Raw genomic sequence first — 25,783 nt, 5'->3', positions numbered from 1 at the left:
ATAAAAATTTCCTTCCTTTGGTTTAATTTTAAAAAAAAAAACCCAAAACACAACAGTGATTTAGGAAACAAACAAACAAACAAAAGTGTTTAAGAGAGGAAAGATTAACTGCTTAGGGGTTTGTTTGTTTGTTTTTGGAAAACTTTTAAGGAGAATTGAAGATACCTAATTAGATCTTTAGCTGTGTTACTATTAAATATTACTTGCTTTGCAGGAAAAGTTTTCAAAGTCTGGACCAACTTTCAGCAGAAGTTAGTCTTTCTCAGTCCTCTCTGGATCCAGGTCACTCACAAGATGGAAAGCAGGATGGAATGAACTTGTTAAATGAAGGTATGGAGCCAGTCTGGTGGCTTCATTTTATTTTGTTCTTCATAGCTCTGATCTTCAGTCCCTGTGAGATGAATTTTCAGTGTGAACAAAATATGCATTAAACAGCATATTTTTTCATTGTTATGCAAATTGTTTCAGTTTCCCTGAGGACTGTACTTCAAATAAGTTTGGATTTATGAAGATCCTCCCCTAATGATTATAAGACTTCGTGCTGTATTTAAAGCTAAGCTTCAAATATGTTGCATATCTTCCTTCTCCATCACAGAACCAGAGATAGCTCAGCTACAAGGAGGATCTTCTGTCATCTTTCTGCTATAATTAACTCAAATCTTTTGAGTTCTTTAAGCTTCCTTTTTTGTTTCTTAAAAGAAAGATTACAGGCACTGGATTTGCAACTACCACTGTCATTCTTACATCTTGCATTCAACTTTTATCTGTGCAGATCCAGCCGGACAGTGTTTCTCTTAAAATAGGGAGATGAACGTGATATGAACTAGGCTAGAATATAAATGTAATAAACGCACGTACACAGCCCCCTCTCAAAATCTGTATGCTTATTGAAGTTTCTGCTCCATCTTGTGGGCAATTGTGAAACGCAGAAAAATGCTGGAAGACTTCTGAAATAGTAGTATTTTGGATACAGAATATAAATTGCTATAAAAATCCTTTTGGTATCTCATCAAGTGTTAACTTTAAATAGACTTGACAATACAGAGCCCTAGTAGTTCGTAACTGTAAAATTTCTTGGTTTTAAAATATCAAGGATGTAAAATTTAGAACTTTTTTTAAAACTGTAAGCAGTCTTAAAATCTAAATTATTTAGCTTAGAGAAAATGAGATAGAATCAGCGTGGCTATTACAAAGAGAGTTCTTGTGCAGATCTACTTTCAACTGGTTTTTTGCAATATTAATCCTTTGAAGTTATGCTTTGTTTTATCTTCTGTAAATTAAGGTGCAGCAAAACCACTAATAATATTTTAATGATTTCAACACTCTGTTTTTAAAGATAGCATAACATCTCACTTCTAAATTACTGAGGTTCATCAGTACCTAAGCTTTAATATAATTTTGTAAGACACAACATCTGATCCTGCTGTTCAAATACCTCTGGTCTAACTCTCAGTATGGCAGTTTAATTAAAAGATTAGAAGTACTAAACTTTCACATTGCTATTAAGCCCACTCATGGAGTCAGATTTTTAGCTTCACGCTTGTTGAAATCAAAAGTTGTGCCCAGTGTTACACTGCTCTTTGTGTATTTTATGTCCTCAGATGGAATCTAGTCTTTAAAGGGTAGTTTTTATGGGAATAAAGATTTTTCTGAAAGTGAACACTCTTTAAAAGTGCTAACTGAGTTCATTCTTTAGGGAAAGCTATTCAGTCACTTGAAAAAAGCTCAGTAGAGGCGAGACCTAAAATCTACTGGAAATTGCTAATAAGAACCATAAACGATGCAAGAGAACTACATGTCACTTGGGTTGGGTTTTTTTCATAATGAATTGTTGGGCAGGGCATGACTTGGGTTGGTGGGGTTTTTTTCTTACATCCTTCTCATGAGAATAAAACTATTCTGTCAGGAACAGGAGACAATTTTAAGAAAAGGTTCTTTATAGATGTGATTTTTAAAAATTCTGTTAGACTGACTTATCAATTAAATCTTGTGCCTGAGACCTTCTTAAGTTGATTTTAATTTCTAGTTTAAGATGATCTTTTCTATTCCGCAGGTGAGCCAGGAGGATGAAATAGGGAGATGCTGGTAGATCAAATTCTTTATAATGTAATTTATTAGCACAGGTGGCACAAAATCACTTGATTCTGAGAAGGGAAGTCATAAAATAAATAGAAAAATTGTGCAATGTAGTCTTATACCGATAGGTATGTTTCATGGTAACTGTCAAGTGTATTTGGATGACAGGGCAGATACTTGCACTGCCACCCCTACACTGTAGGGCTTGTTCCAGTGGTCGGAGCCTAATGCACTACAAATTACCAAAGATTAAAAAACAAAACATCTTTATTTTTAAAGTATTATGTCCTGATTCCAGTTAATTCTACTCCTTTTTGAGGGATTCAAAATTAGATCTCTGGTACTGATGTTGTATTAGTAATGTCACTTCCATTTAGATTTAATGTACTCGACTAAAAGCAGTGCTTGAATTCTTAACTTCTGTTCTCCATGTAGTCAGTGGAGCCTCTGAATCTCACTCTGGAGGAGCCTGACTTACAGCCCAGCCTGTAACGCACAGGTAGTAAGTTCTCTTTACCACCTGGATAGGGAAAGTATGGCATAAATTATGTGTCTTCCTAATTGCATTTATGAAGTATGCCTGTGCTGAAGCAGTAATATGTAATTCATAATAGTGTAGATGAAATAGTTTTTTCTGTTCCCTCACTTTTTTGTGGTCAGGTCATCTTGTGCTGTAAAAATTATTAGCTTAATTCTTGTTTTTCTTAACAGGGAAGGAAGACACTCCATCATTGCTTGGTCTTTGTGGCTCTCTCACTTCAGTAGCAAGCTACAAATCTCTCACAAGTCTGAAATCAAGTGAATATCTTGCAAGTCCCACAACAGAGATGACAAGTCCAGGCTTAACACCATCTTGAGATACACACAAGAAGGAAGAGCTTTGTGTTGTACGCATTCGGTTTATGTTCCATAAAATGACTTGCAATGAAGACTGCTAGTCCTAAGTTAAAAAATTAGCGGCTTTATTTTTTCTTTTCATGGTTACCTGTTTAATTCACAAATTCTGGCAGTTTTCATTCAAAGTTGTTCCCCCCCACCCCACCCTCTGGAGCACTTTCCAGATTTTCTATTTTAGTCTTGAATAATTTAAAGCTCTTGGTTAGGTACAGGACATATAATCTGATGCTTATGACTGATTTTTAAAATGAAAGAGTTGGAAATGACTACTTAACTGCCATGACCTTTGTTTCTCCTTGCAATGGCCTGGCCCTACCCTAGCCACAGCGCTTCTCTGCAGTGCTTTAAATATCTATCAACTCTTGCAGAACAGACAGGGAATCCTTAACGCCAGTCTTTGTAAGCAAATACAGCTTTTCATCTGTGTACGTTGCGTAGGACCTCAAACAGCATATTTAACCCTTCAACAGCTCTTCTCAAGTTGACTCAGTGTTAAATTTTTGCATTCCTGTTTGTACCATGGCACTTAGGAGATGTCTGAATCACACTGAAGGATCTCACTGAAACACTCTTACTAATTCCTAAAGTTGCATGTGAATAACAAATGTAAGTTGATCACCTAAATTAAGCAATTTGTAAATGTTGAGGAAACTTGCTAAATGCTTTTGAGTGACCTGAGCTACAGATAATCAAACATTATATGAGAAGTATCTTGGTTTATTGGCCTTGCTGGAAAGACGGGGACTAAGGATGGTGGGGTAAGCACCTTGGGAAGCTTGGATTGTGTGTTTATTGGCAAGATCCCAAGGGGACTGAAAAAGGGGAAACAAAGACTATGTAATGACAGTATTCTCATGTTAAAGATTTTTCTCACTCCTGTAGTAGTGCAATAGGTATTTTTCTTGATTAGGTAATAAGGCAGAACTTAAGTCAGTTTTCTCAAATTACTTGCCATTGATTTAAATTACTGATGGGGGAAAAAAAAAGAGGATACATTTTTTTAAATGAAACTAACTTTCCAGATTACCCTATAGTTTCAAAGTTTGCAAATTAATTTTTGAATTGCAAACTATATTCTTAATTCTTTGTAAGATACAATTTTGCTAATCAAGGTAATGCTTATCAGTATGGTTAGTAACTTTTTAAACAAAACTTAAATGCATGTAAGTACGTTGTATTTATAAGTGCTAGGGAAAACGCTTTTTTGTGCCAAAGAAGTTTCATAAATTGTTTACATGAGTAGCTGCAATACAAGACAGATTTTTTAATTGTTGCTTACTCTTAGGTGTTTACAGTATGTCACTACACTCTGTACAGTTTTAGTTGATTTGCCTCTTGTAAGGGTACCTTGGCACTACTACTATAACCTGGTCTCTTAGGTGGGCTTAAAAGAAAGAGGATTCATTCTTACCTTTATGAAAAACTACAGGAAATGTTTAGCCTTTGTAAGTATGAGGCTATGTATCTCTGGAACACAACACGCTGTTGGATTTAGCTGGAGGAGGTTCAAGATGCATCTCCTCAACTCTAGTCCGCAGTGCTGGAGGTTACTTCACCCATGGCAGGGTAAACAATTACTGGTGCCATTTTAATGCAGATTTTTGAAGCAGCTTCCCAAATCCACCAGAGCTTGTCTTTCGAGCCCTCGTGTACCCACCCAATTAATTTCGCCATAATAAACTCAGACCATTAAATCCTTTCATACAGTCAGAATGTCCAATACTTCATGTAACTGGGGTTTTTTTTGTTATCACATTAAGCACCTGTTCTCTTACGGCAGTTGAGTAACATTATTCAATACTAATTTGTAAACTAGAGATGCATTTTTACTACAACTACAAAGGGGGAATCCGGATTCCACAAGTTAACTTTCCACATCAAGGTACAGTGATTTAATCAGTCTTGTTTGCTGTTAAACACTTCTCCCACTACATCAGTATTTTGGAGGGGGCTATAATCATGATCTTCAGTCATGTTCGCTGATGGCTCTTTTCTTGGAGCTACTGGTGTGAAATTCATGCGCCATTTAACTGAGGTCTTTTATGTAGTCTGGCACCACCGTGAGTTTCTGGTGTCATTTTGTGCATGGGAAGTCAGTTACGTGTGTCTTTCTCAGTTCTAAACATTAATCATTTTCCAAAAAAAATTGAAAAAATGCCAAAACTGTATGTCTTGTTGCCTTGACGTTCCATAAGTGTTGCATGTAAATTAAACATTTTGTATCATCGCTAATTACTAGTTTTTGTCTCTGTTTTAATCATACAGGATAAAATAAGACCATTTGGCAAATTACCGTATTACTGAGCTTATAGCAAATTCTTTTCGTGCAAAACAGGGAGACTTTGTTTTTGTTGCTGTATTTCACTCAATGCCATCCAAAATCTGCTGTTAGTTACTTTCTCTTAGGCCTTATTTTGAGGTTGTGGTGTAAAATTACTTTGAAAATCACAACAGGGGAACAGTGTCAAGTATCTTCCCTGGCAGGACCTCTTGCCTGCGCCATATGCTGTAACTTTGTACCTTGTGTCTTTAGAGCGTTTTTCAGTGTGTGATGAATTTTCACCAAGGCCAAATGCACACTGGGATACCTTCTTCAGAGTAGAATAGGACTGAAGTCTGTTTCTTGGGTAAAACACACCTGAAAGTTGGTGCCTTAATGACCTGACTCCTAAGTTGCTTTTGTTACTAGCACACCCCCTCATTAAAATACGCAACAAATAAAATTCAACCACTTTATTGAAAATGCATGAAGGAAGGGATGTAATGAGGGTAGTTAAAAAATCATTTAAAAAAAAAATCATAGAGAGGAAGCTCTGATTCAGTAAGTCAAGTGCCTTTGGGCAAGGGAGATGCTGCAACTGCTCATACCACGTGTGTGCAACACACCGCAGCAGACAATGGCTGCGTCTATAGTAGTAAACTAAACATGCTCTTACCTTCAGATAGATACACAGCTGAGTCAAACTGGCGTGGCACCACTGGTGGTTATGCCAGCAAACTGGGCCTTCAAAACCAGGAGATTCCATACAAACTGTGCACGGGGGGTGCTCCCCAGAGGGAGTCTGGCCCTGCCTCGGTGCTTTGTGACAGCGACAGCCTGTGCCTCCCAAAAACATGGGCAGGAGTGTTCCCCCAGAACACCGGCGCAGGCAGTTGTCTTCAGTGCCTGGGTGAGCTTTGATTTCCTAGAGTATTACCTTAAACTACAATCCCACTGCAGCACCTATCAGCATATTCCCCATGCTCTCTGGGTTTCTAACGAGCACGATGTATTTCTTCCAGTTTGCGCTAAAGCAGGCAAAGACTAATTTATAATATGCATTTACTCAGAATATAGAGCTGCAAATAACAAACAAACATGCACGGAATCAAACGTATTCAGCAGGAATAAATAAGCATTTATTGCATTCATTCTATATCAACCTCCTTATGGAGGAATAGTCATATCATACAATTGGAAGCCCGAAACATTTTCTAAACATCATTTTAAATATCCAACAAGCCAGACTGAAAATTAACACAGTGGCAGTGATTATTCTTCATTGCTCTGTCCATCCTCAATTTTTTAATCATCGCTGAAGAACAGTCAGCACCTTTTTTTTTTTTCCTTTCTTTTTTCTCTCTAGCTGCTGGAGAAGTCACAAAATCTTCAATGATAGTTTAAGGATCATGTGTATTTTCTTAAGAAAAAAGTGAATTTATCTTTTGTGGAAATAGTTAAAAAGGAAGTTGTATTTAGCTACCACCTGTAATGGCAGAAATTCACCAGGAATTCTAGAAAATGCCTTGACAGATTCAAATTTGGCACATCTTTCACCATATATCTTGACTTCATACAGTCGGATGAAGGAGAATTAAGGGTGCTGCTTCATTTTTTCATTTAAATGAGAAAAGAAAGACTTTCCATATTCATATGTGCTGATCATTATAGCACAAGCAGGAGCAACTTTAAACAGCCGTGGAATAATACCTGCCCGGAAGAGAAAGGAAAGTATTCGCTATCATTCACTTTCAGCCCGAAGCGCTGTAGTACCACTTAGTGGTCACAACATACTGATACCATAGTATATCAGTGTGAAGTGGGATTCTACCTCTCCAAAAGTCTGCAATTCCTAGCTGTAGGTATCACCACTAATAACCTTATGTGCTCACCTATGCCATCCCATGTGGCCTGCCTGCCTTAGGTCCGTTGTGTCTCTGCCCCTTCCATCTCTCCACAGAGGTGGAGCGTGGTGCCCCACAGGGCTGCTTTGCTCCAGCACAAGAGAGGCGGCTCTGAGGAGGGCTGAGTGCCCTCCCCGAGGCGTCAGTGCAAACTTCCTGCTCACATGGGAGAAGCAGAGGCTTCTGACCTCTCAGGTGGGACACTAAGAGGTTCTGGAAGCCCTGAATCCTGAAAGGAAAGGGCCCAAGCACTGGGCCGTACCAGCGGCGCAGTATGTGTCTCAGCCCTTCACGCCAACAGTTGAGTAAAAAGTGCGATTCTCCTGCCACTATCTCCCAAGACCTACAGCACCTTTACTAAAATGCCAGGGTCCTGGTCATGCACATAAACAATAGGATTTAGTCATTAAATGTCTCCCATTACAATCAACTGTGATCTTGTCAGTGGAGGTTAGAAAGTGATTCAGTTTAGCTAGCGGCAGGAAAACAAGGCTGAACCCACTTGTCAACACACAGCCATCTACTTCCACTTCAAAGGCAGAGACATCTACATAGAGCTTAGCACTGGTGACACATGACCTATGGAAAACTTTGTCCCTTTGGAAGAGTAGCAGAATAACCCCAGTCATCTCACCTATGTGTGGGTGACCCATGTGAGGTAGTGGCTGATCAAGAGGATGTCTCTACACTTTGTTACTCACGTGTCAAGGCCTAAATATAGGTATCCTAACTAAATTCTACCCAAAATGTCTAATAATATTGATACTTTGTGGTGTCTTGTATTCTGCTGGCACCAGTGTTCTGAAATATGCAAGTCCTATTATCCAGCTAAAAGTCAGCACTGTACAGCAAGTAAAGCAATTTAATCTCTTTCAACGAACACAAACAAGTCTTACAAGTCTTCAACCAATTGTGTAGCCATTCACACAAGGAGCCTGAATGAACAGTGTTGTCAAGACTGGTAAGTAAGTATTGTGGGTTTGAAGTGTCTCACAGTTCTTCATTTATGTATGAACTACTATAGGCTTTTATCTCGGTATCATTGTAACCTCAATATCTTGTCATTTCCTCCTTAGGCTGCCAGAGTCACACATGACAAGACATGTGCATTACAAAGGACTTGCATGCATGGCAACAGCAGAGTATTGCCCCAGCCATTCAACAGGACAGGACAACAGCAGCCTCACCCATTAGCAGACTGGCTGAAAACAGAAAGAAGGGGAATCTCTTCCCCTACAGCAAAGGGCATGGGGGGACCTGAACGACAAGTACTGGGGAAGCAAGAAAGCTTAGGGAGATGAAAATCCAGAGGTGAGCACATAGGAAGTCCAGAGCACTTTGTGACTAGGAACATTTTATATACATTCAAGGTTGAATTTTCAATCTCCAGTTGCCATACATAGAAAGGAGGATATTCAAAAGCAAAACACTTTAAAAACAGTTCAGTTAGTTAAGAAGCAATGCTGTTTTACTCTGGTGATACTTGGGCTAGTAAATTATTGATAGAACTACCTGAATGTACATATTCAACAAAGGCGAAGTTTCACTCCCAGGTAAAGATTTGCTTTTGTTTAATGAATGATAGTAGTTCTTCACAAAAAGATATGAACCAGTAATTAGAATTCTTGAGGATGTGCAATCAGCTTTAACATTTACACTGTGAATATCCATTTGAACTGTCACGTGAGGCTGGGAACTCTTATTCTCTCAGTTCCTGCCACACATGGCGGTAATCGCAGACTGCCTTTGTGCATACTCGGGTACACAGAGTGAAAATGCCCAGCACCACCTAAGTTTCCTCTTAATTGCCATTCAGCTATAATACAGGAAAGGGAGAGAAGGTAGATAGTGAGTGCGCTTGTGGATGGCAGGTCTTAAAGAACTCCATTAACTGATAATCGCAGCACAGCATGTGTGCCCTCCCAAAAATGTAACACAGTAACCTCCATATTGATGTTCACTTGGCTATGAATTGTGGACTGAAGAGTGTGAAGCAAAACTTATAAGCATTCACCATGAAATGCATTTCTTTGACGAGTGGAAGAATGTTTAGTTATAGGTAGGCTGGAGGAACTAGGAACCTCATACCAAGCCATCATCCAGGAAAAAATATTTCGTTTCATTTGATACAGGCTGAGATGACTGCAAACATCTTGCTGAACACCCTGATATTTATTCAGACAAACTTGATAATGGTGATGAACCACAGTGCAGCACAAGTATTTCGGAAGGTAAGATATAAACTATGACTTTCTGTAAGGTACAGAAATAAACATCTAGAACAGCCAAAGGAACATATCAGTGTCTTTCTCACATGGCTCCATAGTCACCATGCTACTGCTCTTGAACTCATGGATGAAAACTTTCAGCGTCCCCCATTCGTCTATGAAATAACGAGGCAAAGACAATTCCCTCCATTCAGAACAGAAGCATTTCCACTTGAAGTAGACTCTCAAGAAGAAATAATGTATTGAGAGATTGAAGAGGGACAAATTATATGATGTAGAGTGTCTCAAGAGCTCAAGCTATCTGCTGTGACGCTTACTAAGTTGTAGAGATCTACTCTAATGTAAAAGAGAAAGAAAATGAGAAGAAGAGAGAGGGAATTCCAACTATCAGAAGAATGACAGGCACCTCCAATGCCATCTTCAGGATTGCTCAGAGAAAGTTTGTCACTCCATGGAAGAGATGTTAGTCTGATACTGTTACTGCTCTAGTCAGAATTTTGAGAATGGTCTGGTCTAAGGCTCTGCTTTGCTACAGAGCTGCAATGCTGTATTTCCTGAGGGACAGCAGATACAATATCAAATTATCTAAAAATTGCACAAAACTCTTAAAGAAGTGGAGACTTGATTAAATTTTTTATTTCACGCATGTTCTTATGGAAAAGCAAATTTTCTACTAAAACCTGAAGTCCTCAGGCATGCTAAGCTTTACAGCCAAGATGACCTTCCCATTGGGACAGCAATGTTCCAGCTCCATCTTGCAGGTTGTCTAAAAACTAGTTGGGCCCACAGTAGCTCACCACAAAATTCTCCCAGGGTAGAGAGACATGCAGTCTAGTTATTGGAGAAGTTCCTGTGCATATGGGTTATGGAGTATCTGATAGTTGCAGAGAGGAAATTTGCATATAGCTAAATGATCAAAGCACTTTTGGTTTTAGTTACCAGATTGGAAACTAGAAGTTGCATTCTATGGCTACTTAGGACACAATGGATGAGAATGTAAGAACTCCAACTTCTGGGAAACCCAACCTTTTCTTCCTGTTTCGCTTGACAGAGCATGCCAACTAGAAACCTCTGACAGAAGTCTAGCAGGATCCATGACAGCTGCTGCCAAATATCTACAAATCTCTGAAAAAATGTCCATGGTTTTTTCCAAGAGAATATTCTGGGATCTGGCTAAATCGACTACGAATTACTGAAAGGACTGGTGACTATCTCAGAAGGGAGTCAACCCTTTTTGGTAACTACAGAAGTGGCACATCTCCGAAAGATCTTAAGAATTGAAAGAAATCCTCAGATTCAGAATGAGGTAACAGTGAGGGATTTTTGCTCCAGTGCTGGAATGCCATTTTTCTTGTCTTATGTAACACTTGCCAGCTCACAATGTCCCTATTCTGGCCAGGGCAGCTTGATTATGCAGTGGAGAAAACACTTGTGAGGTCTCAGGAGCCTCTGTGATCATGCCTTGTTGCCAGAAAGTCCTCTTACAATTGAGCCATAATGAGGAAAATAAGGAGGAATAATACCTCCTGCTGGACATCTCAGAAAAATGGCCAGCTTTGTTGCTGGAGGTTTTGAGTTAGCATCAAGATTTAGGTCATACGATTTGGCAGGGGTCACCAGTTTCAGAGAGTTGCCAGGATTTGAAAAAGACAGCAGAAGGTATTCTTGGGGGTTTCTTTTCTGTTCAATAAATATGCAGGGTTTAAATGGCCAAGATACCTTATGATACATCCGTTATGGCCTGGGATACATCTGTGCTGGTCAGCAGTAGAAATAACAACTACTGCACTAGTCCAGGGCTAAAAAGTGATCTTTGCCAAAGCTATCAAAAAGACTAAAAGGGAGTCTGTAAGACAGTCCACGTAAGAAGAAAAATAAAATACATCAAGGAATTACACAGCAAAATGGGGTCTTAAGACAGAATGCCACTGTTACTGAATGGCTCAGAGGAACTGTAACACCACCAGCTACATACTAAACTATGTACTGATGTGCTAACACTGGACACAGCTGGGCTGCAGTGGTCCCTCAATAGGGTCAGTGAAGATAAGAAAGTCACATAAGATATGTATATTCATGCGAGTACACATGAGATAACGTACAAGTAAAATTTAAAACCTCTTTGTCTCATTCAGAACTCAATAAACTGTCAAGATTGCATTTCTCTATCTGTTTAAACATAAAAATTTAACAAAGATTTTAAATAATGTTTCTAGTTTGATAGAAAATTTAAAGGAAAAAAGTATTGGGAAATAGCTGTTGCATGACCTTGAACATCTCAAATATTATACAGTATCTGACATAATTACTCCCATCCAGCAAACAAATACTAATATAATTGCCATATCTTCCAGTCCTCTGTCAATATCTGCATTGAAGTCCAACTTAGAATGACTGCATCATAGGATAGATGGAATCTATCCTGAGCCTAGTATTTCACCAGCCAGTAACAGTATTTTATTACGTGAATTCTACTGCAAAATATCTGTTCCATACTCAGATTTCTTGGGTTCTCAATAATGCATCTTCTTCAAAGACTTAAGAAAGGAGACAGAAAAATACCACTGAAGCTTAAGGTCTGTTTCTGAGACAGAAAGAACCCAAAAAGTTGAGTATAGAAATTAGTATGAGATGAACAAGAAAAACTAGGATAGCTATTCCTAAATATAGGTACTGACAGTTTGGAAATTTTTAGCATTGGACTAAAAACTGCATCTAAGAAACTTTCTAAGTCTAGAAACACCTCCATACTGTAGCTTCCAAATCTACAATCTATTAAATTTCCTTTGTACCAATTCCTTCTGAAAAAACCAAGCATGACAGTTTAAGAAATTAACAAATTATTTAAATTAGAAAAAAACCCTATTTCCTGAACATTTTCCTGCCATTTTTAATTGCCAATACAGCTGTATCTGTCAAGCCCAATACCTCTATTTTTTAAATAAATCATATCCATCTTGGACAGCTGTAGCTTAGTAACTTGAGAAAAGATTGCCAAAATTCTCTCTGGATGTGTGTTTGTCTGTTGCTTTATATATGCAAACTATTCCATAACTGAGAGTGTTCACAGAGATGGAAATATTATAACATTTATGCATGTTAACATCTATAATCCCTTGTTACTTATTAAAAAACCCAAAACTTTCCTTCTAGTCTGAGTTTTTTTAGAAAGATATCAAAAGATTTACCAGCAAATAATCCAGTAATCCCATTTTTAGCGACAATTTTCCTCATAACTGCCCAGGTCGATGTACAGTCCCTCTGTGGAACTCAATATAGCACAAGAGAACAATGAATTAGACAATATACACAATGATGCCACAGAAAAATATTTTTAGAAATCAGAGGCAGTCACTTCAGATGTAATTATTAGGTTTAATTAATTTTATGTTAATTTTATTCATACTATATACTATACAGGATGTTAAATTCATACAGTATGCAAATTCGTACAATGCTCAAGTTACAATAGCATGACATGGAAAAACCTGTAGTAACATCTGGAGTAAGGTATATGAACAGAGACAATATTCCTTACTAGAGTAACTGATAGAGTTGAAAAAAAGTCAACTAACTTTCAAATGAGCCAGTACCCCTCTATGTCACTTTATACATGCAGCTAAAAGATTATCACAATTCAGATTTTTAAACAAGAACTTTCCTTTATGGTAAGCTGAATCTAAAGGGTAAGTTTTGAGAATTGATATCGTAAGAATAAATCCTAAGAATGAATATAATAATTAAACTAGGACACTATACCTTATGTTTAAGTTTACAAAAATCAACTCCTCCCCAAAATTTGTAAGTTAGTTTAAGAAAGCATAGGCCTATGAGATATGGATCGCAGTGCTTTGTAGAGCTAAATCGGATATCATAAGCAACCTATCTGCAGCAGCATCAAGAAGCAATTTGCATTGAAGGCATATGCAACTGTTTGAAACAGCGGAATTTTTTTGTGCTATTTCACTCTGCACATGCTGTTTTCATTGATCTGTAATATCACAGTGGCTATGAAATTTTTTTCTAGATTAAAATAAAACAGTTTCATAGACTACATTCAGCAGGAACACGCTACAGCATTTGGAAGCTGCAAAATATTTTTGCAGCCACAGACAGACAACATGTAGATGCATAGTCAGTGTCCAACTCTAACAGCAACTGGATTTGGAAAGAATTAAACTAGATAACCATAATGAAATTTTTAATATATTAAATATATTAATCTAGTTAATATCAGCGTAATAAATATATGGCAGCTACTGTGATTCAAAATGGTGTTAGCAATGAATTCTTACATTCATCAGCACAAGGGAAGAACTGAAACACAGAAACTATTTAAATTTAAAGCTTTTTTGATCTTTGTCTGTTCTGCAATGAAACATATATATGGGTTTTTTTGAGAATTATACCAGAAAAAAAAATTGACATGACAAAAAGCGAGCACTAAGTTATCATAACATCTTTCTGAACTAGGGCCCTCAAATTAGTTTCTAAGTAGAAACTGAGTACGCAGCCTTTTTACTGGTCTGTAATCTTAATGCCATCTAACGTTCATTTAAGTTAACTGAAGTCCCTCACTGCTCCAGGTCCCAAGCATTGGAAAAAAAAGTTTTTAGATAAATCTTGAATTTGTATAAAACATAGTGGTGCTCTACTGAACACAGAACTAAAAAGAAACTTCCTTCCTCTTTCATCCTTTAAAGCTGTTAGGATATTCACTAATATGCCCTAAAAAATAATTTATTTGAAATAACACAAAAAGAAGGTAACTGAGCGCAGTGCTTTCTCTCTCTAGCCTAATATTTAACAAAAGAATATCATTACGAAGGAGAAAGTGGTAGTGAATGTGCAAACATTTTATCATGTTATTTTTAACAACTTAAGTCTTTTAATACATTAAAATTTTGCCTATTTAAATATAACTTACTTAAATGTATACAAATTTGCAATTGGTCTGCCTGAATGTATTAGCTCTGGATTATTTTGTTTACATTTTATACCATCTTATTAACCTAAATGGTACTGAACACACATCTTTTCCCTCCTCTATGCCATTAATGAAATATTGGATTTATCCTAGGAGATAAAAAATATCCTACAAGGTGTTACATAAGAATGAAGGCCTTAATGATAGAATTTTTAGATAAACTTAAGAAGAAGAGGCAAATATTTACAATTCCTACCAAAAGCCTATACACTCAAACACTAGGGTTTATTTTTCCTAAACATTATGGGTTTTTTTTCCTCCTTACCAGCAACTTACTTTTTAAGGTCTCACTCTCCCAAAGTTCAGTCTGCCTATGTGTTTTCACTACATCAAATGGCAGAGTTATGACAGCTGCAATCTGTCAGGAAAAGAAATCAGTTTTAATGTTAGAGCACAAACAATTAAAATTTAATTAAATTTTTTAAATTAAAATGCACACAGTTTAAAACTAGATTGAATATTCCAAGCGCCTGATATTACTAAAAGTCATCTATTCCAGAACACTGTAATTTATTCTGATATACCTAATCAGCTTGAATGCCAGGCCATGTGTATTTAAAGTAGATGCACCACAAAACATACACAATTTCTGAGAGAATCATATAAAATCATACTCTTTTAAATGGTTTATTAGTGATAATAATAGAGAGTAGCACTAGAAAGAAAAATATATACTTACAGATCCAGATGCTGCTCCTGAAGTAAAAGCAATAAAAAATGTTGGTTCATGTGCACCAACTTCCTCGCAGATCATCTTCTTGAAACGTTCATAATTATACCAGTACATTGCTATGGTTATAAAAAAATGCACTTGCATTACAACACGTGTATGTCAAATACAGAAATTCTTTTATCAAATACAGATATAAGAATTCTACTGTGGCAACAGGAGCAAAAAGAAACAAGCTGGAAGCAAAATAAAAGTGTTCTCTGATGATCCATGGACAGACTGCCTTGTTCCCCTTATCTCCATACTCCAAATATCTTCATATGATACAAATGAGCCTAATCATTTTGTCATTCCCATAAAGTAACCCCTACATTAATACAATTTAACCCAAGCAGTACAGAACTCACATAACTGATTTTTTAAAATTCAATTTAAAATAAATCAAAACGTAGGCTTCTAATGATTTGCTATGCTTTCAGGTGTATTTCACACATTTCATAGATCTCACTAATTCTACAAAAACATGTTTCATACAAAATGAAAGGCTCCTCAGGACTGCCTCATACTCTTCTGGAGTGTAAAATTTAATTCTGAGAGAACCGAGACAATTTTGCTCTCTGGAATTACTAAGGGGGGGAATGCCTCTCCGAGGATTGTCAAAGGCAAATCTGGCAACTTTTAGGAATAACATATGTTTCTGTTTTCATTTGCTGAACTAAACTGCACTCTTTCTACATTCTAACTAAAACTCTTTAAACTATATGCTACTGGGCTGAATTATAGAATGATTCCTTATGGCAGTTGGTCAAATAAATACTGCAAATGACAGCTGCATATCCTGAAAGATAACTGTGCCTCATCCAGCAGGTTGTGCCAGCAGAGAAATATCAGAGTATTTTCTTGCCATGAAGACAATATGCACATATGCAGGCACATATGCCTGGCCTCCAACATTTTGCAAATGTAAATGTAGGTAGTATCTCAGAAGGCATTCTCAGGGTTTGAGGAAAACCTGCCACTGAAATGTACAAAATCGTAATTTAATATAAATTATCTAAATCCAAAACTTTGCTTAAGCACTTGCAGGACTCCCTTCCCTGTATACCTTTTATATTCTCTGCAACACTGCTTAAAGAATGACTTGAATGTTATTGTTAACCCAATTCTTGTGCTATAAACATTCACAGTTTAAGTTTTATTCAGTCTCACTAGCCTCCCAAGGAGCATGCTTGAAGCACAGCATTCTCACTTGGGCTAGTAACACAGTGGGATGCTAATCACCCTGTGCTGCTTGAGTCATGCTGTGCTGCTTGACTGTTTTCACAGGGGAGCTGCTTTCTCAATACAAATTGTTACACTGATTTTAATTCCTCTTGAAAGAGCGAACTTGAGCTAACTGCGGCAAAGGCGCAGATTGTGCTGTAAGAATACCAGAAACCATAATGCTGTTGGGGCATCATTCAAACAGAAGAGCTAAGAATGAAGGTATTAAAGGAGCACATCTTAACAGCATAGAGTATTTATAAGGAAAAAATAATCAGAAAACACATTTGGAAAAGGCATTAAGCACCATTAAATACCCTTACCTTTATATCATCAGAATTTTGTGGCATTTAATTTTGTTTTGTGGGGTTTTTTTAAAAACATTTTCCTTCACTCATGCATCTAACTGCCTGCTCACTTCTGGCTCTTTAACAGTACTCCTTTATCTATAAGGCAGTAGCTGCATGTTAACCTGTCTCTGTACCCTTCCAGCACCCCATGATGCCTGTGAAGTACTGGGCACAGACAAGTGCCCAACAGCTATTAAGTGAATGCCAGAGTATTGTGGAGACTGACTTAAAATCAATGAGGACGTTTTGGACCGGTGGAGGAACAGCAGGCGTGGATGCAAGAATCTGAAAAGCACTGAGAGAACATACAGACTTCACCTTAGTGCCCTCTTCCTTGGGCACTCCCTCACAGTCCTCCTCATCAGACTTTTCTTCTAGACTTTCAACTTTGGACCATTGCTAACAAATGGGTCTCTAGGTTCATGGGTTTTTGAGCAATTACACAAACTCATTCATCTTCCTAACAAAAATTCCTGAAGACACTACTGTGTCACTCTCTCTTTGTATATGTTTTCAAAATAAAGCATCAGAACACTTAGATGCAGCATATTTCTCTATAAGGAAATAGCCACTATACCTATCATAGGGAAAATTTCCTACTGAAAGTCTTCAGAAACAGTCATTGCATAAGCTAAGCTTTTGCCAAGCATAAGTTAATTTTCTGCCAAGAAAGGTTGGACCAGATGATTCTTGAGGTCCCTTCCAACCTGGTAGTCTATAATTCTAAAGATGAAAAGAAACAGTCTTAAGTGCAGAGAAAGGGAATGTAACAATGAACACTAGCTGGTATCCACAAACAAAATGGGAAAAAAAATCAGGTCCTCAAAGAATTTATAAATAAAAACACTCAAAAGAGAACAAGTAAATCTCAGTTATTCTTAAAGCTCACCATTAAAATTACCTAAAACCACAGAAAAAAGTCTAAAAGGGTTATGCATAAACAGATCTTCTGACGTAACACAAACTTGCACGGAAAATAAACCCTACCTGAGAATGGTACATCTCTCAGAACAGTAGAACTCCAGCCCCTCCACAGGGAAAGCCATCCATCTGCAGCCACTTTACTGCTGACACACGTGTACAGCTGCTTGTAGGACAACTTGCGATACTGCATTCTAGTTCTGATCAGTTCCAGGGGGCTCACTACAGTGACTGAACCAACTGCAAATGAGAAAAATGTGGGTTGTTTTGGGTTTTGGGTTTTTTGTTTTTTTTTTTTTTTTTTTTTTTTTTACAATCAACATTTACTAGTAATATTTCCTGAACACTGAAATCAGGTCTCACCTTGCTTTAAATATTTGATTCCTTTCAACTCTTCCATTTTCCTTGAAACAATTCCCAGTAAGTTTCCTTTCGAGATAAGAATACTCTATCTATTCATGATACCTAAACTTGCTGGGCACACAAGCTACCTACCTTTTTTCAATACTGGCAAGTTGTAATCCACGTAGCATGTTAAGAATCCTTTTTCTGTTTTCAGATTTATTGCGTAAACACGCTGAAAATTTCAAGTACTTATAAGATTACTTTTCAATAATTACCATTCATAAGTGTAACTTGAAGAACGTGAGCTTGAGGTGGGGTTTTTTTTTAGTTAAGGACAAAAATGATGGTTAGAGATTAAGCTTTTGTTGATTTCTAAGCATCTTTGCCATTCTTATTTTAAACTATCAAGAATATGTAGCAGGCTATCTGTATCTGATAAAGTAACTTTCTTGCATCTTGTGGAAAGATCAGTGAGTCACCACTCACTAACAAGTTCCCATCACACATGTAACAGACTCTAACGACTTTATTTTTCACCTGTTGCTGGGATAAGATTTCTTTGACCTGTGAATTTAAAGTCTGGAACAGCTTAATAAGAACAATTTGCCACATCCCCACAGAATAACAATTATTCTTCCACTAATCTTCCAGTCCCCCTCATAGTTGTCACAAGCAGCATATGGAACTACATTCTCAGAGTCTTCTAAGAAAGCCCAAAAATACATCACCTGAGTTACTTCTAAAAAAAAAAGATGAGGAAAAGGATAAGAAAATATGAGAAAATATAAAAAAAGAGATTCAGTCCCTTTATATCATACAGTAGTAAAACCAGTACAAGGCCAATTTTAATTTTCTTTGTAATTACCTGTGTAGCTTCTATTATAGAAAATAATGTTTATTATTAGATTCACCACAGAACAAACTTAAATTAAACTGCAGAAACTTAAATTAGATTTGGTAGAAGTCTAGAACTATAAAATTTTGAACAAATTACAAATGTAGTGAAAGTATAACAGCAAAAATAAATCGCATTATTCCAGGTTAGAGGGTTATGTTGCCTAAGAAACAGTGGCTATTATTACTGGTATATATTACAGTTTTCACTCCTATGCCCAGCTCCACATAATATTATCCCTCATTTAAAGCCACAGCAAACTTACTTTAAAAACTGAACAAAACAACAAAGCAAAGCCAAGAAAACAGCATACAGGTATTTTATTTCATTTTTCACTTTAAAGAGATGACAACTTACATCTGCTTAAGGAACCTGCAAGCACTGGAATCTGTTCATCATCCTTTCCTAGTCTAGATTTCAGAGCTTCACTCAGTTGGTCATAGCAGGTAAAATAGATTACTGTGGTAGGAAGTGCCATTATTCTAAAATATAAAAGCAGGAATATAAATTAATACAAGTAAAGCAGGAGCATAAAGTAAACCATCTGGTATGGATATTTTGCTTAAATAAGGAAAAAGTTAAATCTCCAGCTGTGTGTTGTTATGGATGAAGTAAAAGCATTAATACAATGGCTTTGATTCACTGCCTCTAGTTCAGAGTTTCAAACTCACAGATTTCCCTGTTTTCTAGTTTTTAATTTCATTAGGAAAAGCTGTAAGTAAAATTATGGTGCATTGTCTCAGTCAAAATGTATTTCGTATCAGCTTCAGAACTGTTTTGATAAAGGAATGGAATTGAAACATCTGAATATGAAGCAAGCAAAGAAAACATTATATTTCTGTGTTACATCTGTGCCAGTATGGCACATACGACCATTAACAAAAACAGAGAAAACTCTCATGTTTGGAAAACCAACAAGTCATAGTTTAGATCTTCTTTTAAAAACCACGTACCTCTCTCCAGTCAAGAAGCTGATTCTTCTCTGCAGCAGTACGGAACACATGTTGAAGAAAAAAATCTGACATGCTGAAATACAGACCTCTTAGTTCAGTTAGATCCTAAAAGTTCACATTTTGAAATTGCCACATGCTGCAGGTTAAATAACAAGGCCTGAACTCCGCCATACTTTGCTTTTTTGTGCCTATATACTGAGCGCTGTGTGCAAATTAAAAGTGTACCAGTGCTTTCCCACTGGGCTCTTTGATTTGGAAAGAGAGAACTGTAACAGAACACTTCATGTCTTACAAGATACAAATTTAATATACATGTTAGATTTGACCACTTTCTCAGATTGCTTATGGAAGAGGACATAATTATAGAGAACTTAATTACTAGCTGCACTAACATAATATGAATAACAAGATAAGACAGACTGGTGCTGTTTAGCCTAAAGAGAAGTCCAGGAGGGGATCTGATAACAGTATTTAAATATCTAAATTGCTCTTGTGGAGAGAAAAGGAATGATCTGTTTTCTATGACAAAGTTGTATAGGATAAAACCCAATAAAGTTCTTTGGAATAAAGAAGATTCTAGTTAGATGTTTAAAAAAATTAAGTCAGGCTTATGAGGTGCATCACTAGAGTATCCGTGGAAACAGCTGTGTTGCTTACTGCAAGTTATTAGTAACAAGCTAGGATGGCAAATACCAACGACTAGCATTCTCTAACAATCACCTTCGACCCTATGATTTGATGATGCTATCTAGGGGACAGTTACAGTAAGGATACCCCTTCTAAAAGGCAGAATGAAGTCTGATATTCCTGCTTAACTACTGAGAATGTATCAACGAAGTTACAAGGAGAAATCTCAAGATCTGGCAGAAATTATAGTCTTTAGATATTTCTGATCAAACTGATTGCATCATTATTTGTAAGTTCAGAATTTACCTTTTTTTTTTTTTAAATCACTTAGAAATAAGCATACTCACTTGTCTAAATAATGGAGTAAATTTTTTAACAATAATTTATAACATGCTAGGGGAAAAAAAAAAAAGAACATTGAGCTTACAGTGTTGGGGGAAGTCCACTCCACAGTGATTTAATTCCCTCTATTTGAATAATTTTCACAAAAGCATCCTAAAAATATAACCAGGCAAAGAGCAATAATCAGCTACAAAGCTTTTGTACTCAGTAATATATTTTAGTTGGCAGAACACAAAATTTATGTATTAAAAAAAGTATGTTTCTAAAATGGCTTATCATTCTGAGATTCCAATTTTGTAATTGCCAATGTTATCATATTTAATCACACAGTTCCACTGAGCTGAACAGAAATATTTGTGTGTTTGAAATTAAGAATTTCCTTCCATGTTTAAAGGACCAAAGTAGTAAGTTTTTATCAGTAACTGACAGCCCTGTGAATAAGTTATTTTCAGATCTAATACAGCACAGCAGCTTCAACAAACTTACAGTACAGAAAGGTATAGATAAATGATTGGAGAAAGGACATAACTAAATCCAATGACTGAGCAGCATATTTATACACTTTACTAACTATATGGGCAAATACAACAAAGTATTTGTACAGTCCTATCACTGGAAACCTACAATGTCTACTACAATTTTATTTACTGCAGAATTGTCCAGCACTGGGTTGTTGTTTTTTTTTTTTCAAATGAAAGGCAATTCAATGATATGATAGTCATTCTTATTTATGAATCACCTTGTCACAGCAAAAATGGGCATAAAATCACGTCAATTAGAAAACTAAGTGACTTTCTAAAAATATAGTACAGTTAATTGAAAAATTCAAACTTATGAAGTTACTATTTTTTTTTAAATAACACTGTAAAACTGCTCAAGAAACCTTTTGCATGAACATTTAATTCTTCTCAGAAATTTGAATTTGGAATTTAATGGCAGAGTCAAACAAATTCTTGATTAATGAAGTAGCATCACAGTGTTCAACAGCAAGTCTGTTTGAAGTGTCTGGGTAAAATGCTAGTCCTACAGGTTTCAATGGATCCAGAACTCGACACATGAACTTAACTTTAAAACACTATCTGCATTGTTAGATCAGCTCAGGAGCATACTGGGAGATCTGTGGACAGAAGAGCTGTAAGCAGGTACAGAAAATCAGTACTTACAATCAGCAACTATTGGCAATATAGCTCAAGTGGGGAAAATAAAACCATAGAGCCAGTATCCTGTGAGGAGAGCTGTGCAGCTGCCCCCTTATTTCTTTTAAGGGAGGAATATGTATTTTCTTGTAAAAAGCAGAAGGGATCATTAATCACTATATAAATTACATAGTGTAACCACACGAACACCCTCTCAAATGATAACAGATTCTACTAGATCTTGAAAAAACCAATAAATTTACAGTATGCTACTAAAAACTGTTTTCAATATACAGTTTTATAAAAATAGAAAATGTTCTTACCAATGTCCCTTTGAAATGCCCAGGTTTTTTATACCAGGCTTTGCTGTCCCCGTTGTCACAAACACATATATGATCCATAAGGCCATTGGAGTATACAAAACACTTTCCTAATAAAATGGTGTATAAGAATATAGTTAATGCTTGTAAGATTATTCTTACTCAGCAGCAATTGCAAATTATATATAATGGCAACACAGATTTATCTCTGGTTAGACACAAAGGGACAAAATAATTTTGGAAAGTCAACGATGACAAATTAGGTAAAAGGAAAGAGAACAAATGTACTCCTCTGAGTGCCAGACTAAATGAAACTGCCCTCACAGGCTCCAGGAGACACGTTTATGTTATACAACCATCTGCTGAATTCCAAGAACAACGCAAGATCTGAATGTCACTATTGTATGCAACTCTGTGAACATCTTTCAGACTTTTAAATCTTTTATTAAGTAGCTTCAGCATGCACATTACAAGTGGAGGTTTTATATCTTAGGTTAGGCTTTATTTATATTAGATCATCCTCTCTACTTGTTTTTGATTTCTTCTACATCACATACTTTGAACCTGTTTGATAAAATATTATTGCCACTACAAAAACATACTTAAAGCTTCACATTTTCAGATTTCTGAAAGGTTTAGAATTTACTAAAAAACCAGGATAGAAGGCACAAGTATTTTTCCTGTTTTACAGCAAGCGTGACTGCAAACATTAATCTCCACATACAACACAGAACACCAGTCATCTCTTTTCTTTTTAAATCTCATTTATTAATTACAACTAAATAGTAGGAACCATTGGCATATCTTTGAGTGCATAAAGTCTTCACCTATTTAGAACCCAAGTGGCAAGTGACTTAGGTAAGACTTACTACTCTTTTTCAAAAGTCCCTGAATTCTGGAGGAGATGAACTTTGACATAGCATCCTGATCACATAAGCCCTCTGATGAAATATTTAGTTATTTATTAATAGCATTTTTTTCAACTCAACTCAACTCAGTAATAGTTGTACTTTCTGCCACAATGAAAATACTAAGACAAACAGAAAAAAAACCTGTTTAAAATGGTACCTATTTATGGGATTTTTTTCTGTGTCTGTTCACTGGAACATTCTTTCTTTAGCAATTCAAGTATATATTGCTGTGCTGCTTCCCTCCCCCCCCCCCCCCCACTTATGCTAAAGAAACAAACATAACTATTGTGAAAGAAATTAAAATGTTCTGTAGTTCAGTATTATAATAACTATCAGGCAAATACGACAATAAGTAAACTGTGTCCTCCATTACACTACACATTTATTTACCTTTGGAGAATGGATTGCTTTGGGCTTGCAGTCGAGTTTTGATAACATCAAGAGGGGTTACTAAAATGAAACAGAAGTCATTTAGAAACATTCTGCATGCCCTGAAAATGTAGAAGCGTATCACAAACTTCTATGACTTTTTTTTTTTTTTCCAAAGGGAAAAGAAGAGACCTGTTTTACGCTGTTATCAGAGGAAAAAAGAAGTACAAATCCTGTATGGTTTACAAGTGACCATATGTATCTTTTCTAATTTACTAACAATTGCACAGACAACAAATATTAGAGATATACAAAGTTCATCCAAAAACCACTGTGTCATCTTGTCTGAAGGTGCTAAAACATGTGCTATTACGCTCTGCTACTAACCTTTTATAAGGCTAGCCTCCTTAGGTACACATGGGGAAGATGGTCCTGAGCAAGATGACTGAATATGAAGCAGAAGATGAAGTCCACAGGCTATCCAGAAATTTAAAAGCCTAACAAAAAGCTATCCTTAAAAGCAATGTTCAGGGACACCACCACCACACCAAAAAAAAAAAAAAAAAAAAAAAAAGCTTTGACAGTGTAAAACATCACAGCAGAATAAACTGTTACTACTGAAGTGGTACCGTGAAGGGGACATCTCACAGGGGCCAGCCTTGCAGGATTTGTGTCTTGCACTATAAAGCAGATTTTTATTTAAAATCTATTTTTAAGCAGCAGGAAGTATGGAAATTAATTTTTATCATTAATTTCATTTCTTGCAGAAAGCAAGCAATGAATTACTACACCAAGAGGAAAAAAGACATAGAAATGAAAAGTTACTAAAAATTATTCTTATTTTCAGAAATGGTTAAAGATTATTAAGGTATGGCAAAGATTTCAATTAATGTCATTTGTTAAAATACAAAAAAATATGAGAAAACTATTCAAAACATCCTTGTTGAACATATCAGAAGAAACTTATAAACCATATATATGCACACATTGTTCTGAGTCAAACTGAAGAGTAATCACTTTGCAAAGGTTCTCTCTGTGGCAAGCGTGATAGTTTGCCTTACCAAATAATGATGTAATTACAGCTCCACAACAAGAGGCTATTGCTTGCTGAATAATGGTTGTTTTTTCTAAGGTGCTATCACTCATTTTAGCCATGGCTTTATTCCTGGAGAAGAAAAAGCTGTTAAGGAACAGAAAAACATATTGCAAGACTATGTTCAAAACTTGCAGAAAAATCTAAAGAAAAATTATTTTAAATTTTCATTAATACATTCTGCATAAGCAGCAATAATGTATTAGTTTACTTGTATACAAGCATCTCCATATTTTTTTTGAAATTAAAGTATTTGTGCCATGTTTTATAAATAATCTAAGTTTTCTAAATGACTGCAAATATTCCAAATCCTTCTTACATTAATTACATTTATATTTTTTTGTAAATCACGTTAAATATTTAATATGTATTACCTTTTGCTGCAACAAAGGGTTTAGGAGTATGTAAATAATCTGTACAAAGATAAACACGGGCCTGTGGCTCATAAACTGTAACACAGCAGAATAATTCATTTAGCCCTTCTCTTGCTTCCATCACTCCTGTGAGAAAATCCAGAGAGGTCTCCTGGTTGATCAACAGTCAGAGCCCACTAGTGATGACTATATACCCTGGAAAGCTCCTTATGTAATAAACAATGACTAACTAGTATTAATGCTACCATTAAATATTAATTCCTTGAACAAATCCTGCTGTATGGCTCCAGAGGCAAGGTTACAATACTTTAGGTATGTAGTCACAGTATCTAAAAATAAGGAGCTTACATATTCTCAGTATCTGCAACAAGCCACGACAGCAAATAATAAAAACATTTCAGAACATAAAATTCCTAAATAAAAGCATCTTTCAAAATGCACGTTGTGCACAGGCACAATTGCAACTTTATTCATTTACGTTGATCTAAGCTTTTTATTTGCTCGACAGGAGCATTGTGTTTTGCTATTTTCACTGTCAAATAAGATAAGAAAGATTAAGCGGCATAAACCAAATTCCCCTCTCAGATGCTGACAACTACTAATTTGGGGGTTGTATTTTTTAATATATTTTTAACTTATAACAAAACTACTTTCCAGAATAGCCTATATAATCCGTTTATAAGCAGCGACCGGGTTGTGACCACCAGAGAGGCAAAGCCCTCCGCAATAAAAACGTGGAGCATCCTCAGCCAGGCTCCTAGCCGCCTGTCGCAGTCCCCGAGCCCCCGCAGGCTGCGGAGCCGTGCCCCGCGCTGGGCCAGCCGGCTGAGCTGCCCTTGAGCCAGGCAGCGCCCGGGGCAGG

The 25,783-nt window shown here is 36.5% G+C and overlaps 2 protein-coding genes across 8 annotated transcripts in view; one reads left to right on the top strand and one right to left on the bottom strand.

Annotated features, from left to right (window-relative positions):
• The window catches only part of RUNDC3B (RUN domain containing 3B), a 65,453-nt gene extending 60,251 nt beyond the window's left edge, over nt 1–5,202 (top strand). The window contains exons 10-11 of the mRNA XM_075746248.1: nt 215–330; nt 2,788–5,202. Coding sequence (XP_075602363.1) covers nt 215–330; nt 2,788–2,933 — 262 coding nt within the window. The 3' untranslated portion in view covers nt 2,934–5,202. The remainder of the gene's footprint in view (nt 1–214; nt 331–2,787) is intronic.
• On the bottom strand, nt 192–25,105 carry SLC25A40 (solute carrier family 25 member 40). Of its 7 annotated transcripts, none has more exons than XM_075746250.1 (11): nt 24,922–25,105; nt 24,516–24,634; nt 23,476–23,535; nt 22,178–22,284; nt 20,804–20,871; nt 19,154–19,278; nt 17,623–17,796; nt 15,032–15,141; nt 14,629–14,710; nt 12,554–12,634; nt 192–391 (listed from the first exon to the last, which is right to left on the bottom strand). In XM_075746250.1, the coding sequence occupies exons 2-11, from the start codon at nt 24,607–24,609 to the stop codon at nt 321–323; spliced, it is 972 nt and encodes a 323-aa protein (XP_075602365.1). In that variant the 5' UTR covers nt 24,610–24,634; nt 24,922–25,105; the 3' UTR covers nt 192–320. The 7 variants fall into 7 exon arrangements, with proteins under 7 accessions (XP_075602365.1, XP_075602367.1, XP_075602369.1 ...); XM_075746252.1 differs by having other exon boundaries at nt 271–391; nt 14,618–14,710; XM_075746254.1 differs by having other exon boundaries at nt 271–391; nt 12,554–12,626.
• Nucleotides 25,106–25,783: the final 678 nt, after the last annotated feature.

Source organism: Balearica regulorum, chromosome 2, assembly GCF_011004875.1.
Source record: "Balearica regulorum gibbericeps isolate bBalReg1 chromosome 2, bBalReg1.pri, whole genome shotgun sequence".
NCBI lineage: Eukaryota > Metazoa > Chordata > Aves > Gruiformes > Gruidae > Balearica > Balearica regulorum.
This window is presented reverse-complemented; position numbering and strand designations above follow the sequence as displayed.

Excerpts from the sequence above, each read along its gene's own strand:
- SLC25A40 (XM_075746249.1), bottom strand. The coding sequence starts at position 24,609 with ATGGCTAAAATGAGTGATAGCACCTTAGAAAAAACAACCATTATTCAG. Across the intron at positions 15,142-17,622 it reads GAGAGATGTACCATTCTCAG|CAATGTACTGGTATAATTAT; the intron begins GTAGGGTTTATT and ends TTATAACCATAG. Across the intron at positions 12,635-14,628 it reads GGAGAGTGAGACCTTAAAAA|TTCCACAGAGGGACTGTACA; the intron begins GTAAGTTGCTGG and ends TGCTATATTGAG.